Genomic DNA, 26,563 nt, shown 5'->3' with positions numbered 1-26,563 from the left:
CATACAAATTTCTCATAGTCGAACAACGCTGGAAATATGGCGATGCTCGCGATTAATTATTCACCGAAGGCGAAACAACGAACCGAACGGCAGCGTTCTGTGTAACTATGTGTTATCTTAAAAGCTATCTAATGGAACAGTTTCCACGGATCGCGTTCGAAATAGTGGTAGATCACCGCGCGATTAGAGGCGGACTCGCGTATGGACTACTCAATTTCCCGTACGTTATCCCGGCACTGACGCGAACACGTTTTTGCAAATGCAAAACAAGACGCACAAGTATAATACGGACGATGAGGTGCAGCGAAAGTAACTGAGCTATTATGCCGCTGAGTATATAAGGCTCGGTCTAGAAAACGAAGCGGTTCAGTTAGTGGTTATACGCCACATCAAAACATACGCGAACTCGACGATGAATATCAAGGTAAGCGACTCTGCTTCCCGTGAAAATGCTTAAAATCGGAGGCAAGTCTCCGTCGTGCTTGTCCGAGTTTCGGTAGAATTTGCAAAGTGTACGGTTGGTTTCGCGAAAGTCACCTCGAGTGTGTTTCGTCGTTTGATTCGATATTATTTTCAAGAAGGTAGAGTCATTTTATTTGCGACTAGACTTAAATTTACTTGAACTGCGCTTAAATTGCGCCGCGAGTCGAGCTTTGATAAAAAGTTTTGCGATCTTTGGCAGCTTCAAAAGTACGTATTTCGAGTGCTTCTACGTATAGCGAGAAAGAGAACGTTCTTTGTAACGGGTCTAGCCATGTGAATTCTTATTTTGCTATTTACCTTTTTATCGAACGATCGTATCGGAATTTAGAGAAAAAAAAATTTGTGAAACGGATACGAGCAAAGAGAATTAACAACTAGGAAGCGAAATTCTTCCAATTTCCTATTCCGTCATTAACGTAGATCGTCCATGGCTTATACAAAGACTATTATATACTTTTACGCAATATGTTTGAGTCCAACGGAAATTTAATTTAATAAGGACGAGACTGATGGATAAGCCACAACCGAGTCTGCGAAAGTCCGCTAGCCACTTTCCATCTCCTTCCAAACCTCCGAATGTCAATCCGAAGAAAAATCTCGTCGCGAACGTAGAACGGTGACGTCGTCCAACTATACTTTCCAATGGAATCGCAAATTAATTCATCGTTCCCAACTTTCACTCGCAGTTGGCCATCGTCCTGGTGGCATTGGCCACGCAAGCTAGCTGCTCGGAGAAGGCAGCTGAGGAGAGCGCGTCACCGAAGGACTCCGTAGCCGATTCTTCGGAGAAGAAGACGGAGAAACGAGGATTGCACGGTAGCTACGGCGACCTGGGTGGCGGAGGAGGTGACCTGAGCGGGGGCGGTGTTTCCAGCTACGATCAGCACGAGCACGTGAAGGCGGTGACCGTGGTGAAGAAGGTGCCAGTGCCGTACGAAGTAACCAAGCACGTGCCTTACTTGGTGGAGAAGCATGTCCCGTACGAAGTGAAGGTCGGCGTACCCCAGCCTTACACCGTGGAGAAACACGTTCCTTACCCGGTGAAGGTGTTCGTGAAGGTGCCGGTACACGTGCCGCAACCGTACACCGTTGAGAAGAAGGTGCCTTACGAAGTCAAGGTACCAGTGGACAAACCGTACGAGGTAAAGGTGTTGGTGCCGCAGCCGTACACCGTGGAGAAACACGTACCTGTGCCCGTTAAGGTACCTGTCCCGCAGCCGTATACCGTCGAGAAGCACGTGCCGTACCCGGTGAAGGTCAAAATTCCGGTGCCGCAACCGTACCCAGTCGAGAAGCCGATACCGTACGAGGTTAAGGTACCAGTGGACAAACCGTATCCGGTCACTGTGCCCAAACCGTACCCAGTCACCGTTGAGAAACCATACCCGGTACAGGTAGACAAGCCGGTACCCTACGAAGTTAAGGTACCAGTGGACAAACCGTACCCTGTGCCGGTAGAGAAACCTTACCCTGTCCCGGTCAAGGTACCAGTCCCTCAACCGTATACCGTCCACAAACCGGTACCAGTCGCGGTCCCAAAGCCTGTACCCTATCCTGTCAAGGTACCGGTAGACAAGCCGTATGTCGTCGAGAAGGAAGTACCTGTACCGGTAGAGAAAGAGGTTCCGGTACCGGTGAAGATACCTGTGCCAGTACCGATTCACGAGGGACACGGAGGCAGTGGCGGCGGCGGCGGCGGCGGTGGCTACGAAGGATTGTCTGGATACGGTGGAGACAGCGGCGGATATTTCTCTCATCATCGTTGAATTCTTTCGCCGATCGAGACGATTTCTTCGAAATGTTAAGATTTTTCATATACGCGCTGCTGGATCTCTGGGCAATCGTCTCTATCTCTTCGCGAATTTAAAGCCGAAGAAACGCACCGTCGACGAAATTCAACGTTTCGATCGTCTCTTCTTTCTAGTATATATTTTTATTTTTGGAAAGGAATAAAGAGGTATCGGGAGCATCTCGTTGTCTCGCGTCGTTGAGCACGATAAAGTGCGAAACGGGGAGAGAGAACGAGATAAACCGTTCCCCAAGCTTCTCGTAGCTAGTGCTTCTCTCAAGCGTAACCTGTCTTTCAGATTTTTAGGTAACTTAGGAGGATGCTCGTAACTGGGTGATATTAGCGATTTCTTCGTGACAGCGTGTTCGTTCGATCGACGTACTAATTTCCTCCGATCGATACGCTTTCGATGCGCCAATTAGTTTCGATCGAAGAGATGGGTTTAAGGGAAGCCCAGGCGAAAATTTTCCTTTCTCTAGATTTCGCTCGACATCTTTCGTATCCGTCGATTAGATTCTTCAGCTCCATCTTGCCAATTCGATAACGAACATTCGAAGAGAACCAGAATACTTTCAGTGTTGAAACGCATTTTCCAAATTTATATATCGATCTCGCGATATTTGGCGAGATAGCACGATTTAGCTAAGAAAACACGAGCCTTCTTAAAAATCTAAGAAATTTTAAACGAAAAGAATTCGTAGAATAACGTACGATAGTTCCGTTTGATTTGACGCGCAAAATTTCTTGGAAATCGTCCATGTAAAAATTCGCTAGTTCTGTGTCTATGTTTAAGCTGTTCCAAAGAAAACACTAACATTAACGGCGTTTAAGCGAGCTTTACGAGCACAAGTTAGCCGATGTGAAATAAACGCCGCCACGTAATTACGATTTCGTTGCGGCGAACCACTTTTGTACCTAATTTAAGTTAAGAGTGAAATAGAGTGTCTTTTTGTATCAAAGATTTTTAATAAATACTCGTCTGTCATCTGACACCATCGACTTTTATTTTCTTCCTTGTTATTCGAGTTGTTTTAGTCTCGACGGGTTACGCGAGTCTTCCGTTTCCTATCGAACAACTATTACCAATTTTTAGCTTTCCGTTGGCGACTATTAGTCATAGTTCGTAAAATTTAACGAACGCGCTTCAAGCACTCTTCTTTGTACTTTTACTCGTTTATGTGCAACCTAATGCAACCGTTACGCTGAATTTTAAGTAACTGCTTAATGACGTAACTCTACCATAAAAAATATACTAAAATATCGACGAAGCTTACAGTAGCATCAAAAGATTAAAATCTAACTAATTTCCTTTTTCTGAATCGATTTGTGATATAACGAGATTCGAAAAATATAACGAAAAATTACTCCTTAAAAGAGAAATCAAGAGAAGGCAAGGATATTTCTACCATTTTTGTAAAAAAGATTTATGTCGTATCGCTTTGAAATTGCAATCAACAAATTTTATCAGAATATTCCCGCGAGTAACTTTTTATAGTAACGACGATACGTTCGTCGTTCTTTTTCACAATACGTAAGATTTTCGCGCGTTCAGTTCAGGGAAAAGCGTTAAAAAAATTCCGCGCGAACGCGCTAACGAGCCGACGCTTTCTCGATTCATTCTCGACGGTTCTGCCGGAAATCTCATCCCCGCGGCGAGTTTCACTTTTGCAAAATTTCCCTTTTCGCGCTACCAACGCGGCCAACCAAACGAGCTCGATGTAAGAAACCAAGAAGATCGAGCGGGACAGAACATCGTTACGTGAACATCTCTTTCGCTCGACGAACGGACACGAAGAAACGATTCGCCGTCGAAGAAGAGTCACGTATACCTATTTATTTTCACATTCGCGTAACAACTCGACGATTTTCACAAGTTATTTCCTGCAAACTATACCGCGGTATTATGGTGATACAAATATTAAAAGCTTGTTGTTATCAACGGGGTTTCTAATTTCGAAGAAAAACATCATGGAAAGTCAGGTATAATATTTAAATTGGCATTAATATGAAACTTAATACGTATCAAAGAAGGTATCGATAGAGTTATTTTTACTAGAGTTTACTACAGCCTCGTTCCTAGATTCTACAATTTTATGAAAAAGATGAATCTCTAGAATAATAATTTCTAATAATAATTTAATAGTAGTCTAAAAATGAATTTCCCACAAACTTAAAACGCTCGCAAGAGACGTGTAAATAGAATGCAGGAAAGAAACTCTAGAACACCGATGAAACTAATTCCACAAACGTGAAAAGTATCGAATGCGAATGATACGTATAAGATTTCAACGGTATCCAGTGATAAATAACTAATTTATATCGTAACTAACGTTAAATCAATCACGAAGCAACTGGTTATGGTATGTCGAGAAATCTTTTAATCGCAGGATACGAAAGATAAGGAAAAAAGAGGACGAAACGTAGGAACGTTCGGAGGCCAGTTCCGGGCGGCGTACTTTCGATCCCGAGTAAATCTTAATCGTTTCGTGGTGCAATTAAAGAGGCTCGTATATACGTGCTCAAGAAAGCATTACTTTCTCCACGGCTGCTGCGCCATATGGACACACGGATATACATGTATATTCCGCTGGTCCACGTACGCGCGTCTAGAAACGTTGCTGAGCTTCCTTCGAGTCTGATATCGGTCGTAGTTCCCGTAGAACATAAAGTACTCTTTTTTACTTTTAATTCGATCTTCTAAGCATTATCGCCGATGATTGATCACGGGTGTCATTGATATCGGAACATGACGATTCTCCGGTGAATTGGAATAATTCGAAACTCGGTAATTGGTTATCGGTACGCGATAAAAAAGAGTCTTACAAAGTTAAAAGTTATTTACGCGAAGGCGAGGGTTTGTGCAAACATAGTATAACACTTTCTATGGCCATACGCCGTAGTTGCTGATACTTATGGCCGACAGTGTACATAAAAATGAAATTTCCTCTAAATCGCAGCAACTTTGTCGCAGAATAATAACGAAATAACTTATTTTCAACATTTCTGTTCTCGCGTTAATCGGTATTTCTGTCGATTCGAAGTTTCACGCGTTTACCTAACGCGATAAAAGAAATCAGATAGAAGTATAAATGAAATTGTCCATCGGTGCGGAAAAATTTAATTTTTAACCGGGGAAAGGAGGCACACGAGAGCGCGCACAGGTAACACCGATTTAATTAACGCTGAAACGTAAATACGAACGATAAATAATAGACAACATCGGTTCTCGGAATAACTAACGACCACGTCAGCGATTGTTTCGTCCTTTCGGTTATGTAAACTGTTATGCTACACGGGAACCGGGAATTACAAAGAACACATAACCGTATATGAAAGTGTACAAGCGGTTGGTCTTATTAGATAAGCGGACGAGTGGTTAACTTTTGTGAAAGTGAAAAAAATCGCGACGATTCTGCCATGCGTGAATTATAGCTGCACACGTTGCCATCGACTCCTTCCTGCATCGAGATCTCGCGCGCTTCCGGTTTTCTATCGAGCGCTGCGATAATAGAAGGAGAATGCGTTCGTCCTCTTCTTTCGCTTTCTTTTTCTTTCGCTTCCTTTCAGAGTTTCACGTCGCAATTACCATTAGTGAAATAAAAAAATTTATTCGATTTATTTATTCTTCCTTTTCTATGATAAGTGTATATACAATATATATATACATGTTTTCATCCTTGCCTCGTGGTAATTGAATTACGCTTTGCTATAGCAGAACACGTTGATGAATTACGATATGCTTTAAAGCACTGCCATTAGAGCGAGTAATAGAAGTAGTCTAAAAAAGGAGCAGCTCTATGTAATGTGCCTAAGTTATTCGCTTTATGCACGGTTCGTGTAACTATTATATCACGAGAGTACATGAAATCATGATTACCTAAGATTTTCGTGTATCACGTTAACGACTGTTACGTCATTCTTGTAATTATTCAAAATGACATCGATATTTTATCTTATCCATGCCCCGTTCCGATCCTTCGATTATTAAATTTGAAATATATTATTGTGTACACAGTATCGTTACTACCACTCTATTAGAGATAGCAAGACATATTTCTTACGCACAGTATTTTATAACACGTGGAACATATTCCATCGATGTGGAGGAATATAGAAACAATCGATTTCATTTATTTCAATCTGTTTTAATTTTTCAGAAATTTCAAGAAATCAGTTAATGTATCATTAATGTTAATGTTAAAATAAGATAAGTATGCATTTCGATCGATGCATTCGCCGATATACAAAGATGACTGTGTTACCATACCGAGGAATAAATTTAAATACGAAATACACGGTACATTCGTTGAAATAAACGAATCGAAGTAAAACTGTGCGAAATTTTCCCATCGTTGTTAGAAATCTACCCAAGCATCTGTAATTATTCCAATTTACTGTAAAAATAATCATCACAAGTCCGTATTTCGAACGCGAAGCAAGTTTCCAACTACAGACTGCCAGCTTACACCATCCGATATCACTTCGCGTTATCCAAACCATCGTTACAGAGCTTTTGACATCTTTTGCCTTGCAAATTACAAAAGAAAAAATTTCGAGAACGACGTATGTGATCGCTAGTCGGTGCACGAGTTGCTTGCACGGTTATTTACGAATCCCATATTTATTTCAGTAGTACAGAGTCCCGTAGTTTCTCGACTGAATTGCGGTGAAAGCAAGAGCGTGTTACGAACTGCAGCTTTCGACGAAGAACGATCGTCGAACCGGCGCGTTTAGATCGCGTTTATCGCTCGTCTACGAGGACAAATAAAATCTTCGTCCTCCCTCGTTCGTAATTGTCGTTTCAAACTCCGTTCGTGACTCTCGAACCACGTTATACCGTGACAGTTTCGCTCGAGAAAACGAGTGAAAAACGTCTCGCGAATACCGGAAGAACACGAAGAAATATTACGAGTGCCGGATACCGGAAGTCACCTCTCGGTTTCCAGACGGCGCGTTCACTCTCACTCAGCCAGGATTTACTTCGTGAAAACGTACACGAGCGAAATTTGTTCGTTTTTCTATCGGTGGATCGCGTGGCCACGCTCGAACGCGATTAATGAATCTTTCATGGGGTGTTTGGTTAACCATGTTGGGAATTACAAGGTTTATTTTACAAACGCTGGACGGTAGAAAGTGCGAGCGGAATGTAAACGTGTGAACTTTCAAACGACAGATATAAACATGTACTTGAAAATACCTGTTAAATTCTATTACCACTAAATTCTATAAAGATAGCACCTAGACGCTAATTTACTAGCGATAAAGTAGCCGGGCACCGCGACAGCCTAATATCAACTACCCTTCCAATTCGAAATTTCGAAATTTTGAGTATTAAATTTTAATTAATTCGCACTCACGTTCGAATTCTACAAACACTCGAAGAACCAATTTATAAATCCGCGATAAGATGTTCGAGATCTACGACAAACCGAAAAGATACCAAAAAAGATACAAAAATGATACCAAGCAAAGTCAAAAGCAAAACATATTTCAAAGAAGGTCCATTAGGAAAGAAAATGTGCCTCCCAGAGTACTCGACAAAGGTTCGAACAAGCAAAACGACGTCCATTGTGACGGTGAAAATTGAAACAGGGCAATGTTCTCCAAACTCCATGGACAACAGGAGAAAAGAGTGGAAGGGGTTGAACCGATGAAAGGAGAATATCCAGGAGTTTCCGTGACGGGGAGATCTGAATCGCGTAAATTCAGAGGCTGAAAGCCATTATCGAGTTTCCCCCGCGGCATCCGCGTTGGTCCCTGGGCTTCGCAGGTTCGTTCGTTCGTTCGTAGAAGCCGGGGGTGGAGCCCCTTTTATCCAATGCCGCGGGTGTCGGGGGCGCGACTGTGAAGCGAAGGCAATTATCGTAGCGAAACTTGAACGTTGCCGGCTTCGAGGCTGGCCGACGACGCGACCGAACTCCGGTACCGGGAGTGGAGTGTTTGGCGTCTGATACGACGGGTCAGGTCCCGGGGGATTCTCAGCGACTCAAACGGGACTATCCCGCCGCTCTCTCATCGCAGTTAATTACGGAGTCCTCCTCGTTCTCCTTCTACTCCATTTCCCATAGCTCGCTCAGCCCTTCCACGCTCCGTTTCCCTTCGCTCCTTGAGCATCCGAATCACCATTCGAAAACTTCCTTCGGGTTCTTCAACATTCACCTTTCCGTATCTTCTTTATTTCGATTTTCCTCGTATAATTGAAGTGGAAAACCGTTTAATTGATTCTAAATTCAAGTGGATAGACGTTTGTTCCGGCAGGTAGAATTTTCTTTAATGAATTATTGTTAATTATTATACGAAGCTCTTAAATTTTACTCTGAAGCTTAAAACTGGTAGTTTGAATTGCTAATTACAATTCCAACACATTCATCTTTAAACGTTTCAATTAAACCTTCGATCGTTAAAAACAAACGGAGCATAAAATGAAGGTACTTGGAACAAAATGGAATATATTAAATTCAGTTTTTAAATCCCCCGTCCTCAGAATAAAAACGAAACCTATTTTCTCTGGCGCTAAATGCTAAGTTCGAATTTAAACTATAGAATTCAATTTAGTTTGCAATATAATCTAAACATTTACTTTTGTTCAATACGACCTATCTTCGACGATACCAGCCAAAGATAAAAAAAGAAAAAAAAAAAAAGGAAAGTGGAAACGATTCCAACAAAATGCAACATCTCTAAATCGAGTTGGAACACACAGGTGCATATGCGTGGGCGCGTGCGCGCGCGTGTAAGTGGCTTCAACAATCAACGGACGACAGAGGATCCCCCATGGGAATCCGAGCGAGCGAATCGTAGCGGGATTGAACGCTTGAAATGGAATAATATCCAATAATCTGGCAGCTGAGAGAACGGGATAAAAAGGGACGTTTTATCGGAACATCGCAGTAACCGAGCGAGTTCCCGAACCATTTCCGGCTCGGCTCGCTTTCTGTCTGTCCCCCGGCCACCGGGCGAAATTAATTATTGATTTCGGATACAGGCATTCACAGCCCCGGAGAGCTTTTAATCGAAAACGAACCAACCGTCCCGTTCGTTTCCGTTCGACGTGAATTCAGCGATTCGCCCTAGGAGAGTATGTGCTACGCCATCATCGCCACTCTTCTTTTAACGATGATGGCTACTTCAGAGATAAAATGGGAATATACGAAGAAGGATTTGCTTGTATATGCTCTTTTTGTATATCTAATTTTTTCATTAATTGCTTTCCTTCTTTTTAATTATATATAATACATCTGAATATCTAATTTCGCTTTTTAAAATAATTTGTTAATTTGTAATGTTTGGTATTTGTATAATATTTATTGGTTGAACGTTGGTGGTTTTGAAATAGATCTTAGAAATTTGTGTAGCTTTACGAGTTGTGTTGTGAATCGTTCTAATTACACCATGGAAAAATTTTTACGTTTCAACTCTGTTATATGTATTTAATAACAGATGAAATATGATATATGCTTTACGAAGATTTTCGATCGAAATGTCCTAAATCTCTGTAGCATTGTTTTTAAAATTGATTGATCGTGATTAGATTTAATCGTGTCCGTTATAAAACGTTTTTAAAATATCGTGCACCTGCATCCGTGCGACCGATGCAAGATGTCTGTTTCAAGATTTAAAAATAATCTATTACTGCGCTATTGTCAATGTAAAAGTTTAATCGGATATTTTACGAGAGTAATGAATATTATCTCTTTGATGAAATTAATTAATTAATTAATTAATGTGTAAACACAGATGTGCAATCCGAAAATTAAAATCAAAACTTTCGCACAAAGGTATAAAATATCATAAATACATATAGCTTCGAAATAAAAAATCATGCGACTGAAATCTACAAAAATATTTTATTATGCGTTACCTTGTAAGGATAGAAACGTAATTCGAGGATAGGAGGTTACAAACACCAAAATACATGCTGTGATCTTTTCACCCAACGGTGGATAGAGACGGAAGGGATGGAAATGTACCAGAGGTATTGGATTTTGACCGCAATGAATCTTCTCTTGATGACGGCAAATTCTCAATTAACTAAATTAGGAGGTGAGAAAGAAAAATCGTGTGAGTCGCTTTGTTATACGAAGATGAGGATATGAAAAGGATAGTTATAAAAAGAATTATCTTTTATGCGATTATATTAACGTTAGTAATATTTAAACTTAATTAAGACGTGTTAAGACATTAACAAATGCACGAACACAAAAATAATTAGGAAATGGTATCAAGGAATCTTCGATATAAGATTAAAGATATAATATATAATTTACTATTTTTGCAGGTGATTTGAAAAAAGGTGAAAATACAAAATCTTTCATCGTGTAGAAATTCCATATTCTTTAAATGAAAAATGTATGTATAATTTTCGGACATACAACTCCCGCGTAACTCATATCCGCTATATGTAAATATACGTATTCATGTCAATAAAATTAACATGTTTTAAGTGCCCTAAATTTCTAAGCGATATCTGTAATCACCTCCTGCAATTCAGCTTTTGTGAACATATGAAACAGTTGCTCGGGAGTCATTGTCATTACTTCTATATTGTTATCGCTCAGTTTCTCTTCCATAACTTGCTTCAATATAACCAAAGCTGCCTTTATCGCTTCTTTAAGTGTCATAGACTGTAACAATACCGTAAAATGTTGAAAGGCTGTTCGCGCAAAAACCAAAACATTTATACAAATATAAATATCTTACCTTATGATACACTTCTTGGAGGTTCTGTTGCGCGCCTTCGCTTCCGGATCCAATAGCTTTGGCATCAAATTGTACAAAGGTGCCAGAAGGATCCATATGATACAACTGAGGCCCTTTTTCATCGATACCAGCGAACAACATTGCTACACCAAATGGTCTCGACATGGCACTACCATCGTCATCACTGTCTCCAAATTGTATAGCTAGGTTAGATACAGCCTGCGCCGTTGACTCCACAGACATTCTTTCGTTGTAGACGAACCAATGATTTTGACATTCTACTCTAGCACGATCGATCATAGTCCTAGAGTCAGCTATTAAGCCGGATGCGGCGCATCCAATATGCTTATCAATTTCTACGATCTTTTCCACGGTTGTGGGTTCCATTAAACTGGAAGTGATACGTTTTTCCACAACTAAAACAACACCCTCCGATGTTGCGATTCCAATGGCAGTGGAACCAAGTTTTATAGCTTCTATGGCATATTCAACTTGGAATAACCTCCCTTCTGGAGAGAAGGTATTAACACCATGGTCGTATTCAGAACGTGTTAAAAACATCTGAAAATAAAAATACATACGTTGTTAAGGTACACAGTGGATTAAATTTTCTGAAGTATAAAGATAACAAGATTGTATTTAGATCGAAACTTTGAGGTTATGACATGATAAATTTGGTATCAATGCATTTAATATTATTTTAAAAATGATATATAAAAATGGTATCTTTCAAATATAATTACGGTAAATTTGCTATTCCTTAGTTAATTCAATAATAACTACAATAATTATAAAAGGCCTAAATAGAATGTGGTTAGCTCGGAATGACATAGCAAAACTAATAGATTTAGAACATGAATATAGAAACAGACAAAATGTAAGACCCACTTAAAGTTAATTACTTTTCAAGAGTTAAGAAGACTTACCTTCGAGATAGCTTTATTATTTCAATAAAAATTGCTTAATAATAAGTTTAAGCCGACTGTCACAAACGCTAGTCACGGAGAGACTTGAATTTAATGGCGGGGATAAATACAGACGCGTATCATTAATTCTCGGAACCCTAATGTTAAAGCACAATTTATTCCTAACTTCAGAGTACAGAAATATTTTCAAAATCAAGATATTTAAAATTGATTACATTTATCGCTTAATTTAGGCAATTATAACACAAAAATTGTAATATGCAAATAATGCTTCAACTTTTTAAGAGCATGAACAAAAATAATGTAATACGATTTGAACCAATTCCCTAGTTTACGCAACGTTAGTCAAAATATATTTACAAATTTCAAATAATATTGATCATATTCAGAATTATATACCATTAATCATTAAAAATACGTTCTACCTTTTTGTTATATCTAATTTTGTAAAATTATTTTCTATATTGAACTTTTATAAATATATTTTCTAGCATCTATTTAAAGATGGCTCCTGTAACATGCTCATTTGAGGTTGTGTCATCAGATTATTCTATACAATATTAGATTGTATACAATACAAATAAAAAAACGAACAATCATTCTTCGTAAAATAAATAACGTTACAAATAAGGATTGACATAATGAACGGCAGAGATATTCATTTATTACAGAAATTGAATTCTGCCTTTGCTGAAGAAAATTGGGACGAGTTATTGAATCTTCTCAATCCAAAAATATTTAGATCTTTTGAATCGAAGTATGATTTAAAAAATAGTACGATACGTAACAAAACGTTGTTAGACAGTGAATATAACAGATCGTTAAATTTCAGGGAATTAATTGCCTTTCCAGTCTTGGCAAAAGTAGCACAAATTCTTACAACCGAAGACTCTGTCGTCCCAAACGATATAAAGATTGGTTGCTTAAAATGCCTAGGAAATTCTTGTTTTAATAGTTATGTACACCAACAATATATTTCAACTACAATCGAGCGAGGGACATACAGTCACGATTTATATCGCGTTCTAGCAAGTAACGAAAATTTAGAAGAGATTGAGAATTCTAGCTCTTATCCATTCGATTCTCGTTTTCCTTACGAGGGTGTTGTAGGATGGACATCGAACGTTATTACAGCATCTCACTGTAAATTCGATAGCGATCTGTCGGATGAAAAGTTGGAAATTTTAAGATTAAGTATCCAGTTCCTATGTAATCTGTTTACATTTGCGTGTAAAGATAGTACCTTTCCAGATCAATATAATATACTACAATTTTTATACAATACTGATTTAAAGGATGTAATAATGTAAGTACTGTTAATATAAATCTATATTGTTAATATATTCTGTTGAATTATTTTGTTTTAATCAGGATAAGTATTCGAGTACTATAGATTTTTTATTTACTTATAGAACTATGACACATTCTAAACATATCCCAATTGTTAGAGCTTCGTGTGCATTTGTACATAATGCTTTGAAGGAATTTGAAAGAAAAACTTTCTTGGAAGGAGAAAAAAAACGTTTATGTTCACAATTATTGAAAGCAACTAAAGAAGGTTTTGAAAGTGCAAAGGAGGCCCTGATGCTTTTATTATCTGAAAAGGACAGACTGCAAAGCGTGTACTGCGATATGACTATCGAAAATAAATTATGTTTATTAGAAATAATTTATAACGAACTCTCAAATTCAATGTACAAATTTGGAAACGAATACAAATTTACGAAGGATGCGATTGAATTCTTAATTAAAAGATTTTGTAGAAAAAGTGATTTGATTTTGAAGACAGTGGATACGTATTTAGATGAAATAGAACCTACGGAAATTGTCATTCTTCTTGATATTCTTGGAGCCTTGACTTCAAGATCTTGCGAAGAATGCAGTTTTCTAAAGGATCAGAAGAGCTTGCTTATTAATTGTAGCTGTAAGTATATTTGTTTATAGCGTAATTCTTTTATAGCATAAAAATATTCGATTCTACATTTTTTACAGATCTACTAAAGTCCATTCAAACGATTGGAAAACTATCAGATAATTATTTCACGCCGCTACAAAAGTTGAGCGATGTAGCTTCAGCGATACAAGGGTCAACAACGAAAAGTGATTTAGAAGGTCATCCTACATTTGGTTTTAAAGCTGGTTTAATAAGGATTATTGGAAATATGTCATACAGAAATAAGGAATATCAAGATCTTGTAAGTGTATATTAATTGTATATATTAATTGTATTAAGTGTATATTTCTTATTTTCTACTCGTTTGTCCTTCCTAAAATATATTTTGAACAAAATCTATTTTTTGTGAATGAAAATTTTAATCTCTATATATTCAAATTTGAACTGAATACATTTTGTCGTTGACAATATTAAGGCACCATCGGTTGATAATAGAAACAGTACGTTTGCCCTCGAATGTTTGCCTGGAAAGTAGCGCCTTAGAACCCTGTACGGTGGCAATCGCAACTGCATCACGTACTACAAAGAATAAACTACGAAAATTCCCCGTTGTATCGTACGAAAAGCGGTAGAATTTTTTTTCAATCAGTCATTGATCTATTAATTTTTACAATGATTTCTTGCGTGCTCTAACCTTCAACCCCGATCGATCATTTGTCAAATGCACCCGCGTACAAAGACCTTTTGCATCGTAGATCATCTTCTGACACGCGAAACGAAAAACAAGGAAAAACAAAAGACAGCGAAGTGTAGGGTAGAGCGTAGATGAATATTACAAACCTTGCGCTCGAAACGACTCTCTGGTTGCTCGGTTTTTATTCAGCCCCTTTATGCGTGCACGGGCATTCGCGAGTGATCGTTATTGCTTCTTATTGATTTCATCTCTAGCGCGCAAGAGACGGGATACAAAAGAAACGAGAAGGGATCCCGCGTGGCGCGCACTGTTCACAGAACAAAGGAAAATTAAGTATCCTGTCCGAGTCGAAGACGTGGCAATTTAGCCAACATCGGATCCCGCGTTAATATATTAGCAAGATCGAAGCCATGGCCGCTGTTTTGCCGCGTACGAATCGTTTTATCGATACGCATGCGATCGATACCACGCAGGAGTGCGAATCGAGACAGACCTCGATTTCTTTCTTTCTTCTCTTTTCGTTCCTCGCTTCTTCTTCGCCTTTACTATTTCTGTATCCGTTTTTTTCAGTGTTTGGATGGTGGAAAGGTGTCGAAGGCGATCGTGTTCTTAAATTTCGTTCGGAAAACACGCGCACTCCGGTATTTCTATCCTTCTTAAGTAATTTTAAAATGTGCATATCCTCGTCACGATTGCTCGTAAAATACGACGTTCTCCCGCGTTATGAGGTTAATATACAAACCGGCGGTGACTTTCGAGCTATTCCGTTGAAACGAGCGTGGTTCGTAATGAAAAATGTGTGTATGTGTGTACGCGTATCTGTTTGCTGATGGCCATCGCAAGGTGCTCCTTGAGTAAGTAGGGGGTATTACGTTTGAAAAAATTCTCGCGAAGACCTTCTTCGTCCGTCAGCTTCAATTTCCAATGATGATTCGTATACGATGGTTCGAGGTGTATGGATTTAGGTACTCGTCGATAAAATGTATCGTCGCTCCGACATGCGATTCAATTACGTTCCATTCGATTTTCAATGGCGGCTCATTTTTCACGAACCGGAGTCCATGAACGCGGCCTATGGTCTGTAATGTATCGGGCCGTGCAAAAATAATATTTTTATGGCTGCGCGAATGGCGAATGCGATAAATCAGAGTCCACGCCGTTGCTATAAAAATAAATTAACGTCCGCGATGCTGTGACGATGTAATACCTTTTGAGTAACATGGCTGATCCTTTTATGGCATCGCAGGGGCTTTATCGAACTCGAATTGAAAAAGGAAATTTTAAATTTCGATTCTTTAATTCCCTGTTCAAATTGAAATTTGAATTCTAAATTAATCTATATCATACGAGAAGCTTTAAACCACGATTAATCGTTGCTTCGTCATTTACGCTAATTAATATTAGCTATTGTTTCGGTCAATATCTACTAACTGTATATATGGTTTTACACGCTTGCAATAATTCGGAAGTATGACGATAGCGTACTTTGTACTTACCAAGCGACGATTTACAATTTTATGCAGAGTCTCGCAGTTTTATACACGATACCATAAGCATACATAGGTTTACACACGCGTGTTCTCAACGATGTTGAACGTTTTCAGCTTCGAGAAATGGACGTCGTACCTCTGCTTCTGGACTGCTGCAATATAGACGCGAGAAATCCACGTAAGTAATCCAGACTCGTTTCCTTTGAGCTTCGCGATCCTTTCGTTTATTGTGATTCGCGTGAGTCCTCGATGATATCCCGACACGCTAATTAATGCCCGTGTTAAATTTTACACGCGCAGTTATAATGCAATGGACGATCCTTGCGCTGCGGAATTTATGCGAGGATAATCCGGCGAATCAAGAGATCATCCGGAATTGCAACAGAGTCGGCGTCGTGGAGAGCAGCGTGCTGCAGGAAATGGGTGTCGCGCTGCACGAGGACGAGGAAGGAAAGAAAATTGGAATCGTGCCCTTGCCGCGTGAACGAAAATAACAGACTTTATCGAAGATCTTTCACACGGAGCCTCTTTGGCGAAGTCTCTCTTCGTTTTTATCCATTGGCTCGAAAGAGGTATGATAAAGGACACGTATCGATCATATTTTTAGCCCTTTAGAATATTATCGAATTCGATGTTTGTTTTCTTCGTATTTTGATCGAGTCGTGAAAAAATATGCTGTTAGAATTTTGAATGAAATTTAACGAATCCGTAGGACTAGAATTTTCATATTAAATATATAGCAATTATATAGCAATAGGTAGTATACGTGTATATACATAGATTTTTTACTCATTTTTGATTAATTTTTTTTAATAACGTACAAAGCAAGACGTAACGTATTGATATCTACAATTTAGACAATCGCTGGAAACATTTTTACTAAACTCTATTTTAGTAAGCATTTGACCGAGTCAATTTTAATTTTACCAAGTTTTGCTATAAAGAGTATACTTTTCTATTACAACAAAAAGAATATGAAACTTGCTTTCGTATTTTAAAGTTTCTCCATCTGCCCATTCTTACTCGCCATAGAAATTCGGCGATTTTCTTTCGATTCGTTTCGCCCTATTGCATAAATTGAGATGGCAATTTCTATTGCCTCGCCCTACATAAAAATGGTATCAAACTGTCGTAGTATGAAATAAAACGAAAGAAGCTAGAAAAGAATACAATAAAAAATCAAGAAGGACAAACTTAATTTTTAACGATACTTTTAATTCAGTTTCGAATCGGAGGAACAGCGGTTTCCTTTGGCACGGCCGCGGCACGGCAGTCGCTTTCCACGATCTCGACCGTCCATACGGATGTATAATCACGCGACTCGTGTTAATTATATTACTATTTACCAGCTTGTGTATCGATAGCTCACCGGATAAGGTATCGGTGATCTCTTTATCGGGAGTTAGACCGCAATAATTATTCGAGAGTTAGGCGACTGCAAACGTATCTTTCGTAGCGTGTGTCGACTGTAAAATAAGCCTACAATTATAGTACATGATAGGTACCATTACATGAAATATGATATCGTATTGCGTAAGGAGACATTATATCTGCATTCGCGGCCGGCTGATTTACGGTACGATAAAAGCTGCCACGGGTTCACGGTCTATTAGCAGTTACTAATGCAGCTGTACGACTGTACGTCCGCGTCTGTCATTGCGAATTCGTTTACGAACGAACGTTTATTAGCCATCGTTGAGTATCGATAACATCTTACTATCGTTCAAGTTTATTATTACGTTTGCCGGCGTCTCTAGAAAAGTGGAAATCCGTGATTTCGTTAAATGGTTGTCTTACTACTTTGCTATCCTTACGATTCGTCGTGTGCGGATGTCTCGCTACTATTTAAGTTTACTATTATCCTCGCCGTTATCTTTAGGAAGATGAGAAAATTTCAACTGTGTTATTGTATATTTCCTTTTATGGTCGTTTATATCTTTTCGCGATTTCTCTCTTCCCTGGGAATCGTTAATTGCTTGTCTATTCTGAAGCGTGCAACGCCAATGGAGAACGACGCTGTCAATCTATAAATATCAGCAAATATCAGCGAAATATCAGCGAAATATCAGCAACGTTGCGAACTGTACCTGCCAAGATTCAAATAGAAATCGGCGGGTAATTAGGTCGATATCACGATCGAAATTCGTTCAACGTGAGTCACAGCTGTATAAACGTTTTACAAAATGTAATGATACGTTTCTATCAATATACGCGGACGTGATTCACGATCTAATCGACTGTAACCAACTGTTTGCTGATTTATAATCTATTGTCTGTAAAGAACTGCATGGCATTCCTTCATTTTCGTTTTTCGTTATTATTCGTTATCGAGTTACCGTACGTTTGTTATCTGAGTTACTCGAATAATCGAAGTTTCGAGCGATGGAACGCGACAAAAGTAGCACATCGAAAGATCATAAACTATCATACACGAGATCATAGAAGAAAGATCACGAAAAAATCGTGAAATTCTGCCGCAATTATGTTCGAGGTAAATTTTTTAGCAATTTATCGCAAGAATGACTAAAAATGATATTATAAAGGAGATAGTAGACCTCTCTAAATATCGCAGGGGCAAATCTTCAATCGTCTAACGTTCGTGTTATTTAAGTTTAACGCAGTTTTTGTAGGATACAAAGATAATGGGAAAAATGCAGGAGAAGAGGACGAAAAAGACGCTTTGCAGGAAAATTATCTGAACGATAATGGAACGCTTGTTCATCGATTATTCTAAATTAACACAGTTATTTATAAAACGCTTCGTTTCGTCGAACAACGGTTCAAAGAGTCGGGGGGAGAGAGAAATTACGAAAAGGAAAAAAGGACTGTGGCGTGGACACCGCAGAAGCGGGTTTGCACGATCCGCGGGAGATTGCTTTTAATTTAAATATCAAACGATCCTGGACGATTAATCTCGCGCGGTTATAATGGCCGGCAATTAACGCGAAATTTATCAGCTAATTATACGCAGGGTTAATCTCGCCGTGGTAATGATACCTTTATAAAGGCGAAACGACAAAGTAGAAGGAGAGAAAAAGACAGGAAAGAGCAAAACAAAGGGTGTATATCTGCGTTAGAGCGCGTTTTCGCGACTCAAAGTCTGTCAATATTTATCAGTCAAACATAGAATATCATTTTTCTGGAAAATGAAACCTAATATAGATAAATCTCATTCTGTGTTCTTCATTTATTTTTTCGCGTAGAATCAGTCTGGTCGTAGTTGTGCCAGTAGTTACAGAATCGTATATTCCGTATATCGTAATGATCTCAACCATTATAATCGAGATGCAGTCTGCAGTTACGAACATAATTCGTCATAAAAGAAGCGGAAGGATTTTTCGTTCGAGGCAAATTTCTGTGTCTTACGATAAGAGGTTTGGTAATATAGAAGCCATTTTCTATGCATTTGAATCTTTATCGTTAATCTTTATCGATTAATATTCATAGATTCCGATAGCCGATGCGTGAAAGCACGTGGATGAGATCGGCCTCGAATTCGTGATTCCACGCAACTTCTTGATCGATCGATATTTCGATCGTTAAGTACCGAATTGCTTGGTTTAAGGATTCATGCTGAAACAATTGTCTTTTCGATAAATTTAACGCCTTATCTACAAACAATGAGATATTTTGTGTTTTCGATTTCGATATTTATCGAGGAAATCTTATTTAACGTGGTTTCGATGTTAACGAGATAAACAAGATGAAGTCATTTACGATTTATCGACAAATGATAAAATTTATTAATAAACGATAAAATTGAAAGGAAGAATCTGTAGGTTAAATGAAAGTTTCGCAGAATATTACACGGATTTAACGATTGTATCTTCAGACTTTTATTTTTAGGCTGCTTGTGTGCTACGATAAAAAAAAGTCTATCAGAATATAGAAACGTCGTTCAAAAGCACGTTAGCGTAGTACTCGTGTCTCGTCCGTTCGATTTTCTTAAACGGACGAAACGTTCGAAGAACGTACGATATCTCGTAATTCGAGCGAACAGTCGAGAACAAATTTTACCTTGGCGTAAATTGTTCTTTACGATTAGAAATATTATTGCAACGACTGGCGCAATTATCCATGGTTTCGATACGAAGGCAGAACGCGGTGATGGAAATTGCATGTTGGTATAATCGGCGATTCAATTAGTTAGGCGAGCGGAAATCGAGTGGAGCGCGAAAAACAAGCGACGCAAGTAGGGTGTAAACAGGCAGAAAAGTAAATTGGCTAGCATGTATTAATAGAGGCCGCGAATTGAACCTATGTCGGTGCCTAATAAGTCGTGGATCCCCTTTTAAACGATCTCTGCCTCGAACGGACCTGTGCGCCTACGCGAAACTTCTCTGAAAGAGCCGACAGGCCGATATATTTCCCGTGCCCTCGTATGCCTTGCGTACATCGATCGTGTACGAAAGAGTTACATCGTTATACAGGGTGATACCTAATCGTGCGCCGATTCTACCAAAGACAGATTCGCGATTTTTGGCGAAAACGAGAAATTAATGCTAAATCAGTGTCAATCAATATCTTCGTTATCGTTACCTAACGATCTAAAAAATACTTTCTTCTCAAACTCGAAGAACGAAGAAACGAAGAAAACTTTGTTTTTCGCGGTGTGACGACTCCGAAAAGACGAGTCGTCGGCCCATCGAGGACGATCGCGGCTCGCTTCTGCTTAAATTTTAAGCGACGGTTTCCTCGTTCCAAATATCCGAGCTTTTACGGTCCATAAAGGGACGAGGGCTGCTTTTAGTGGCTATTACACGAATCCCCGGGTCGGCGCAACATTTATGGCTCATGCACCGTGTGCGGCAGTCGTTAAAACACATTTCGTGGGACCATGCGAGAGCCTGAACGCGAGTTCTGTGTTTACGTTCACGATTAGACGCACGACATTTCTTCGCCAGCTTTTCTTCACCAGGATCTTAGCGGAGGACGATCCGCGTCTAGGAGGCGAATGCGAACACACTTTAGCGGAATGTTTTACGGCGGTTCAACGCTGACCATCCGTAGAACTCGCCTTGGTAAAATATACAACGTTCTTTTTATTCCTTCACCGAGATCTTGGTAGTTTGTTTAATGGAAACTTCTCCGACAGGGTTACATGGGATTTGTTAATTCCCCGGGGTTCGTGTTATATGGCCTTTTAATGGAATTCTTAAATTTGATTTTACAGCCTCGGTTCTAACGTTGCAGCGTGTTCGAATAATTCTGTATCTAAGGGACAGATTGATATTCACGATTCTTCGTCTCAAGCGCGTCATAGGGTTTTTCTTCGAACTGTCAAAATCTTTCCGCTTGTTGAAACAAGGGAGAAATTGCGACGTAAAAATCGTGACAGTCGATTGCTCTTGTTGCCAAGTGATCAAATCTATTTGGCGAACAGTCCAACTTTGCGTAAACAATTCAATTTTCGATCGGTCGGAACGCCGATAGAAAACTGGTTAGGATATCGATCGGGGCCCCTCTGTGAATTGTTTTGCATAACTAAATCGTCGCGAGGGAACCGGTGTCCAAATTAGAAAAACGAAAACCGTTCCGTTCGAATAATTACGAAGCGATCTAACTGGTATCGAATCACTTTGCGACAAGTAGGCCAATAAATTAACATCGTTAATGAGCCGCTAATTACACTGCCGTGCCACGGAACGATTTGATTTATGCGAGACTAAACGCGCTTTCCACTCCGCTAGCCACGCTGTGTATTAACTTGCATGTTCACCTAAATCGCAGGGTATTAATTAAATTTTGGAAAATTCGATTTACAAATCGAGCGTAACACGAACGTTGTGATATCCGATAAGCGCGATGGATGTTTAAAAATGGCATGTAAAGTCTCGCTTTAATCCGTTGGCTTTTAAAAATACGAGATAACAAGAGTACGAACGCGTTAATGATTTTGCTTCTTCATTAGAAAGATGGGAGATTTATTTCGAAATACATATTTTGCTTTTTCTTTCGTTAAAGCTATAACGCGAAGGGATATACAAGCGAAACGTATTACCAATTAGAAATTTTATAACCGGATGTACTAAGAAGTTAGGTATTTTTGAAGCGTGTTTTCGATATTTCAAATATATCGCTCTTTAGATAAGTTCGAAAGAAACGTTTTAACCTTTTTACGACTGTGAACCCATATACAGAGTGTCCTGAACTCTTTTATTATCTCGCTGTTCCGAATTCACCGTATTTTCTAGATAGAACGAAACGCACTACAGGATTCAGATGAAACATGTACGTATAATTTATAATCTTAGCTTACGATCGTTTAGCTATAATCGTTAAATAGTTAATGGTTCTTAAATGATAACTCGACGACACGAGAATTTTCACGATCAATTTTATGAGTTAGAGCACAAACCCCACGAATGCTTGAGATTCTTCTATAATGTGTTGTTAACCCCATCAAGTCGACTAACACGTCTCTAGCGCGTTATGCTCTTTCGCCAACGTGCACAAGGGTATATCGGAGATATCGTTTCGCCTTTTACCCTTACGGCTTTCCCTTGTTATCGGCGAAATACGTTAGGAAAATATTCGAAGTTTAAGACGATACAAGTTGCTTTCTTTTAAACTATTTTATATACGCGTGAGTATAAACAAATTCCTATCGAGCGTATAACTCGAAAACCTTCCTTGCTCTGTGATTAATTCCTACACGCTTAATCACGCCTCGAATAACTCTCGAAACACCTGTCTCAAACTTCGACAAACCGATTGACAAAACGTTCGATAAAAACCAAATTGCCGATCCGGAAGAAAAATGCGGCGAACAAGCCGCACGAAACGGACCGAGTAATCTCTGGAAAGAAAAAGAGAAAAGCAGCCCGATGGGTTCTCTGGCAAAAATCATAGCGGAAGACTCGCTCGTGGTCGCGGTAATTGCCCGACGAAATTGAATCGTGCCGCGTTGAACGCGAATCTGCGCGATAAACGATCGCACACGCGCAAACAAACGGGATCACGTGAACCGAGCTAATCGCGTTTCAACGAAACCAAGAAACCGACGAGACCGTTTCAAAAGGCAAAATCACGATGATGGTGGTTTGTCGAGAGCTGCAACGGGGTTGTTTCAGGGCCCACATGATGTCGCGGGCCGATCAAACGCGGCAACCCGACCGAAATTAACGAAAGGAATTAATCGTTGCGAACGATCGCTCGTTCCCAATATACAGATGTACACTCCTGCTCAAAAGTGCTAGGGCAAGATGTCTCGTACGAAACGCCTGATATTAAGGTTTCTACGAATGTAACGAATACTTTGGCGAAGAACTGGCTTTTCGTTGGACGATATAATCGCGACGATAACCAACATAGACTCGTTTAGTCACGGTAGCGGAAATCTCATTTTTTCGCGCATATATCGCAACGATCGAACGATTCGTAGGAAACGACGGTCAAATATTATTTTTGTACTTTTCCATTTTTAGTCCTCTGGATCGCCCTTTGTCGGTTCCCATCTTCTTCTAACACAGCGGCGAATTATTTTCAGCTGTGACGCTTTCGAAATACATACGCGATGTGTATAATACATGGACGATAGTTGGAGGACGTTAAATGGCATTTATCGGTACTTTATGTTCCAATCTTTGAAATTTCTGCGCAACTTTCATATTTCTTCCACTCGCGTGTCTAGTCTAGCGTTATCGATTTCTTAAAAGAAGCAAAAGGATAAAAACCAGGACGAAAGAGTCGAAAAGGATAATTCCTTAAGCTTTTCCAATTTTGAAGCAAATATAATAATTTATTAATAAATTGTCCCAAGACTTTTGAGCGGGGGTGTATAGAGAGAGAGAGAGAGGAGGGTGGGAGAGAGAGAGAGAGAGAGAGATGACTAAATTTTCCGTTCTGGTCTGTTTGCCGGCTGGCATGTGGGCATTATCTTTACGACCTCCTCGCCGTGGAGTAGACGCGAAAGGACGAACGCATGCGCGATACGCGGCCCGGAACACGGAGAACACCGAAACCGGAGAACCTGTTATCAAAGAAACGGTGGCTACCGTACCGGGCCAATTATCATCCGACTCGAAACGAACCAAGGTCTGATCCCAGACGCGAGTTTCACTCGCCCTTAATTTCTCATCGAGGAATCCCTCCCAATAAACGTGGCTTCTTCGTGAACTCGTTGCGAGTCGGTGGATCAACGAGATGGTCGAAGACTATCGTTTCGAGAGTCTGCGAGCGATCGAAGCGCAGGATGACGGATCGCGGACTGTTTAACGGGGTCTTTGAGGAAGTTGGAGGAACCTTGTGGGGATTATCGAGCGGTTGACGGTGATTGTTCGTATAATCGACGAGCGAAGATAATCGATCGTTAGTGGTGGTGTAGATGGTCTCTTTTTGAGACGAATATCGGAGAGTGAGTGATGAGATTTGGTGCGTGAAAGTGTTGCAGAGTCGATACGGAGGAAAACGGTGGTGATTGGGATCGAAGAAATTGTCGTGGTTCGAGGAATCGTTGTTCCGGAGTCGTAGCGAGGTTTTTCGAATGGAACGATGACTTTTTTAATCTTCTTGAATCTTTTTGAATAAAATCCGAGCCGAACGAACGATCAAAACGTTTCACGATCCAAAGCCGATGATCGTACGAAAGCTGAGAATTTTGGAGATCTTGCGAGAAACGACGTTGAAAAATTTCTTTGCGAATTGGTCATTTTTGTCGAACAATCCGCGATCGAAAGCTGGTAAACGCGAGTGAGAAAGTCGAATTTCAGAGACCATCGATCGGTTTTATTTTTAAAACGAGCAGTTTCGTTGTGAAATTTTCTCGAAATAATCTCGACTCGACTGAATAATTCAAACGACCCAGTATTAATGACCGAAGACTGTACGCGATATAGCCGAACTTTGGAATCCCGTAGAGCTTTTAAAACACTTTTATCTTTGCAAAGAATAACGTTTAAACGTTTCCCTCTCGAAGCAGCGGTTTTTCGTCGAATTCATTCTCAACGGGTATCGAAGCTAAAGGTAAAAGCTGCCGCAAATAACAGGAAAATCAAAGTAATTCGCATCGTAAGCGAAACACTGAAATAAACAAAAGCGAATTGTACAAATATAGATCTGATTAAGCAAAGCCGCTAAAAAGAGAATCGAGATACCGTGGAAACAGACGTTGAACGAAAGCAAACTAGTCTGGGATTTAACAAGCTATAGGATGCCAGAACGATCGCAGTTAGGTTAAAATCGTAATCTACAACGAGTGTAAAAAGCCAATTTCACGAGCAATCGTTACACTTTAATACGCAAATCGACAGATTCAACGTCGGTCTTTAACAATTTCTCGCGAAAAAGGTGGCGAGATGATGAAGCTATTCCGGGATGAAGTGGTTTGATTCTAGATAATGATATCTCGGCTAAGAGGATGGAAGAGCCAAGTCGTCGTGATGCTTCAATGTCTTAAAGTGTAACGTCTGTTGCCGCTACAGAACGAGACGGCTATTTATTCGTTCCACTCTTAACCCTTGCTTGGAAACAGGGGCAAAAGAGGAGTGCAAGAACTTTGGTAAATTGTAGTGATCGGCCGGCTGTCGGCTTGTAACCACCGGTTACTTGAAAAGTCAGCACGATTTATCTCGTGACTCACGCTTCTAGATCGAACCGAACATTAATTAAACGCGAATACATTCGCTCTCTGGTCTTTAGTGATTTTCGCTTTCGAACGCGAACATCGCGTGTCTAGAGGTTTGTTCTCGCGTTTCGAACGTAATTTCAAACGCGATTGGCTCGAAAAAAAAATAAAGGAATTTTTTAATAAGTGACTTGTTCCAGTGCTCTTAGCATGGTCGCAGGAAGTTTAGATTTCGAACTCGAGCCTGTGGACGGTTCTCGAGATAAATTGCAAATTGAAATATATTGCAAATTTTTGCTTCGAATTTCCAGTGAATTTTGCAAGTTAAACGACGCGACGTCAAACAACGTTCAGAGATAGGATCTAAGAAAAGGGGCGGGATCTGTTCGTAAAAGTTATCTACCTTTGGTCACTTTTGGAATTTTAGAGACAACTGGCAAAGGAAAAGTGCGAATTTACTATTGAGAGGATATTCGAAAAGATCAGCGTGGATATTATAAATCGCGACCTAATAGTTTCTGCGACTTCAAAGTCAATCGCTAGTTTCTGCGAAGCAATCCTGAATGCGGTTGAAGCAAAGAGGATTCAAACGTCTTTCAAAGTCGATTAGATCGCGCTCGACAACTTCTTCCTCGAAGCGAAGCAATTAAAAGCAAGAAACTCATGTACTTTAATGTTAGATCCCTGAAATGTCTATGGTGCGGTGAACGACTGCCGCGGTACGCTTTTAAGGAGTACGAAAGAAGAAGAGCTTACTTAGATCCCTCGAACATCGATCACGCACTCGGTAGCTTCTTCGCGCGATTTTAAGAAGAATTCAAAGGGGAGAAACTTTTTAAGGACGAGTTTTAACGATAACTCGTTTGGAAGGCAATCATCGACTTGTTCATAACCATTTTAAGAGAGTACGGTGCGAGCTTTAACAGCGTATATACTGGTAGAACGATCGCGAGAGAAAAGATATTTGGTGATTATTTTAGAAACATTTTTGGACGAACTTAAAAAAAGAAAGACTATGCCTA

General features: G+C 39.7%; 3 protein-coding genes and 1 long non-coding RNA gene across 8 annotated transcripts in view; 3 read left to right on the top strand and 1 right to left on the bottom strand.

The window, feature by feature from the left end:
• Positions 1-225: 225 nt before the first annotated feature.
• On the top strand, positions 226-3,251 carry LOC117232588 (proline-rich protein 4). The gene is made up of 2 exons (XM_033492036.1): positions 226-424; positions 1,170-3,251. Exons 1-2 carry the CDS (start codon positions 413-415, stop codon positions 2,247-2,249), a joined length of 1,092 nt encoding a protein of 363 aa, XP_033347927.1. The 5' UTR covers positions 226-412; the 3' UTR covers positions 2,250-3,251.
• A 6,274-nt stretch (positions 3,252-9,525) lies between these two features.
• On the top strand, positions 9,526-10,316 carry LOC117232569. 2 transcript variants are annotated; one of them, XR_004493147.1, is made up of 2 exons: positions 9,526-10,050; positions 10,142-10,316. It is a non-coding gene; the product is annotated as an uncharacterized LOC117232569 (long non-coding RNA). The 2 variants fall into 2 exon arrangements; XR_004493148.1 differs by having other exon boundaries at positions 9,532-10,050; positions 10,147-10,316.
• Positions 10,317-10,510: 194 nt separating this feature from the next.
• On the bottom strand, positions 10,511-12,047 carry LOC117232568 (proteasome subunit alpha type-5). Of its 2 annotated transcripts, none has more exons than XM_033492002.1 (3): positions 11,899-12,047; positions 10,973-11,533; positions 10,511-10,896 (listed from the first exon to the last, which is right to left on the bottom strand). In XM_033492002.1, the coding sequence occupies exons 2-3, from the start codon at positions 11,531-11,533 to the stop codon at positions 10,729-10,731; spliced, it is 729 nt and encodes a 242-aa protein (XP_033347893.1). In that variant the 5' UTR covers positions 11,899-12,047; the 3' UTR covers positions 10,511-10,728. The 2 variants fall into 2 exon arrangements, with proteins under 2 accessions (XP_033347893.1, XP_033347894.1); XM_033492003.1 differs by having other exon boundaries at positions 11,875-12,007.
• Positions 12,048-12,380: 333 nt separating this feature from the next.
• The window catches only part of LOC117232506 (ataxin-10), a 49,199-nt gene continuing 35,016 nt past the window's right edge, over positions 12,381-26,563 (top strand). For 2 of the 3 annotated variants that reach the window (XR_004493137.1, XR_004493136.1), the window contains exons 1-6: positions 12,381-12,655; positions 12,731-13,204; positions 13,311-13,822; positions 13,891-14,093; positions 16,091-16,154; positions 16,277-16,548. Coding sequence is in view for 1 of the 3 variants with exons in the window: in XM_033491887.1 (XP_033347778.1) it covers positions 12,540-12,655; positions 12,731-13,204; positions 13,311-13,822; positions 13,891-14,093; positions 16,091-16,154; positions 16,277-16,470 (1,563 nt within the window). In the remaining 2 variants the exon portion in view is untranslated. Of the gene's footprint in view, positions 12,656-12,730; positions 13,205-13,310; positions 13,823-13,890; positions 14,094-16,090; positions 16,155-16,276; positions 16,921-26,563 lie in introns of those variants that run through there. The other variant, XM_033491887.1, reaches the window with a different exon arrangement.

The sequence above is a fragment of the Bombus vosnesenskii genome, unplaced genomic scaffold (genome assembly GCF_011952255.1).
Source record: "Bombus vosnesenskii isolate JDL3184/JDL3185 unplaced genomic scaffold, Bvos_JDL3184-5_v1.1 scf7180000013289, whole genome shotgun sequence".
Taxonomy (NCBI): Eukaryota; Metazoa; Arthropoda; class Insecta; order Hymenoptera; family Apidae; genus Bombus; species Bombus vosnesenskii.
The sequence above is the reverse complement of the archived record's forward strand: the minus strand, read 5'-3'. Positions and strand labels throughout refer to the sequence as shown.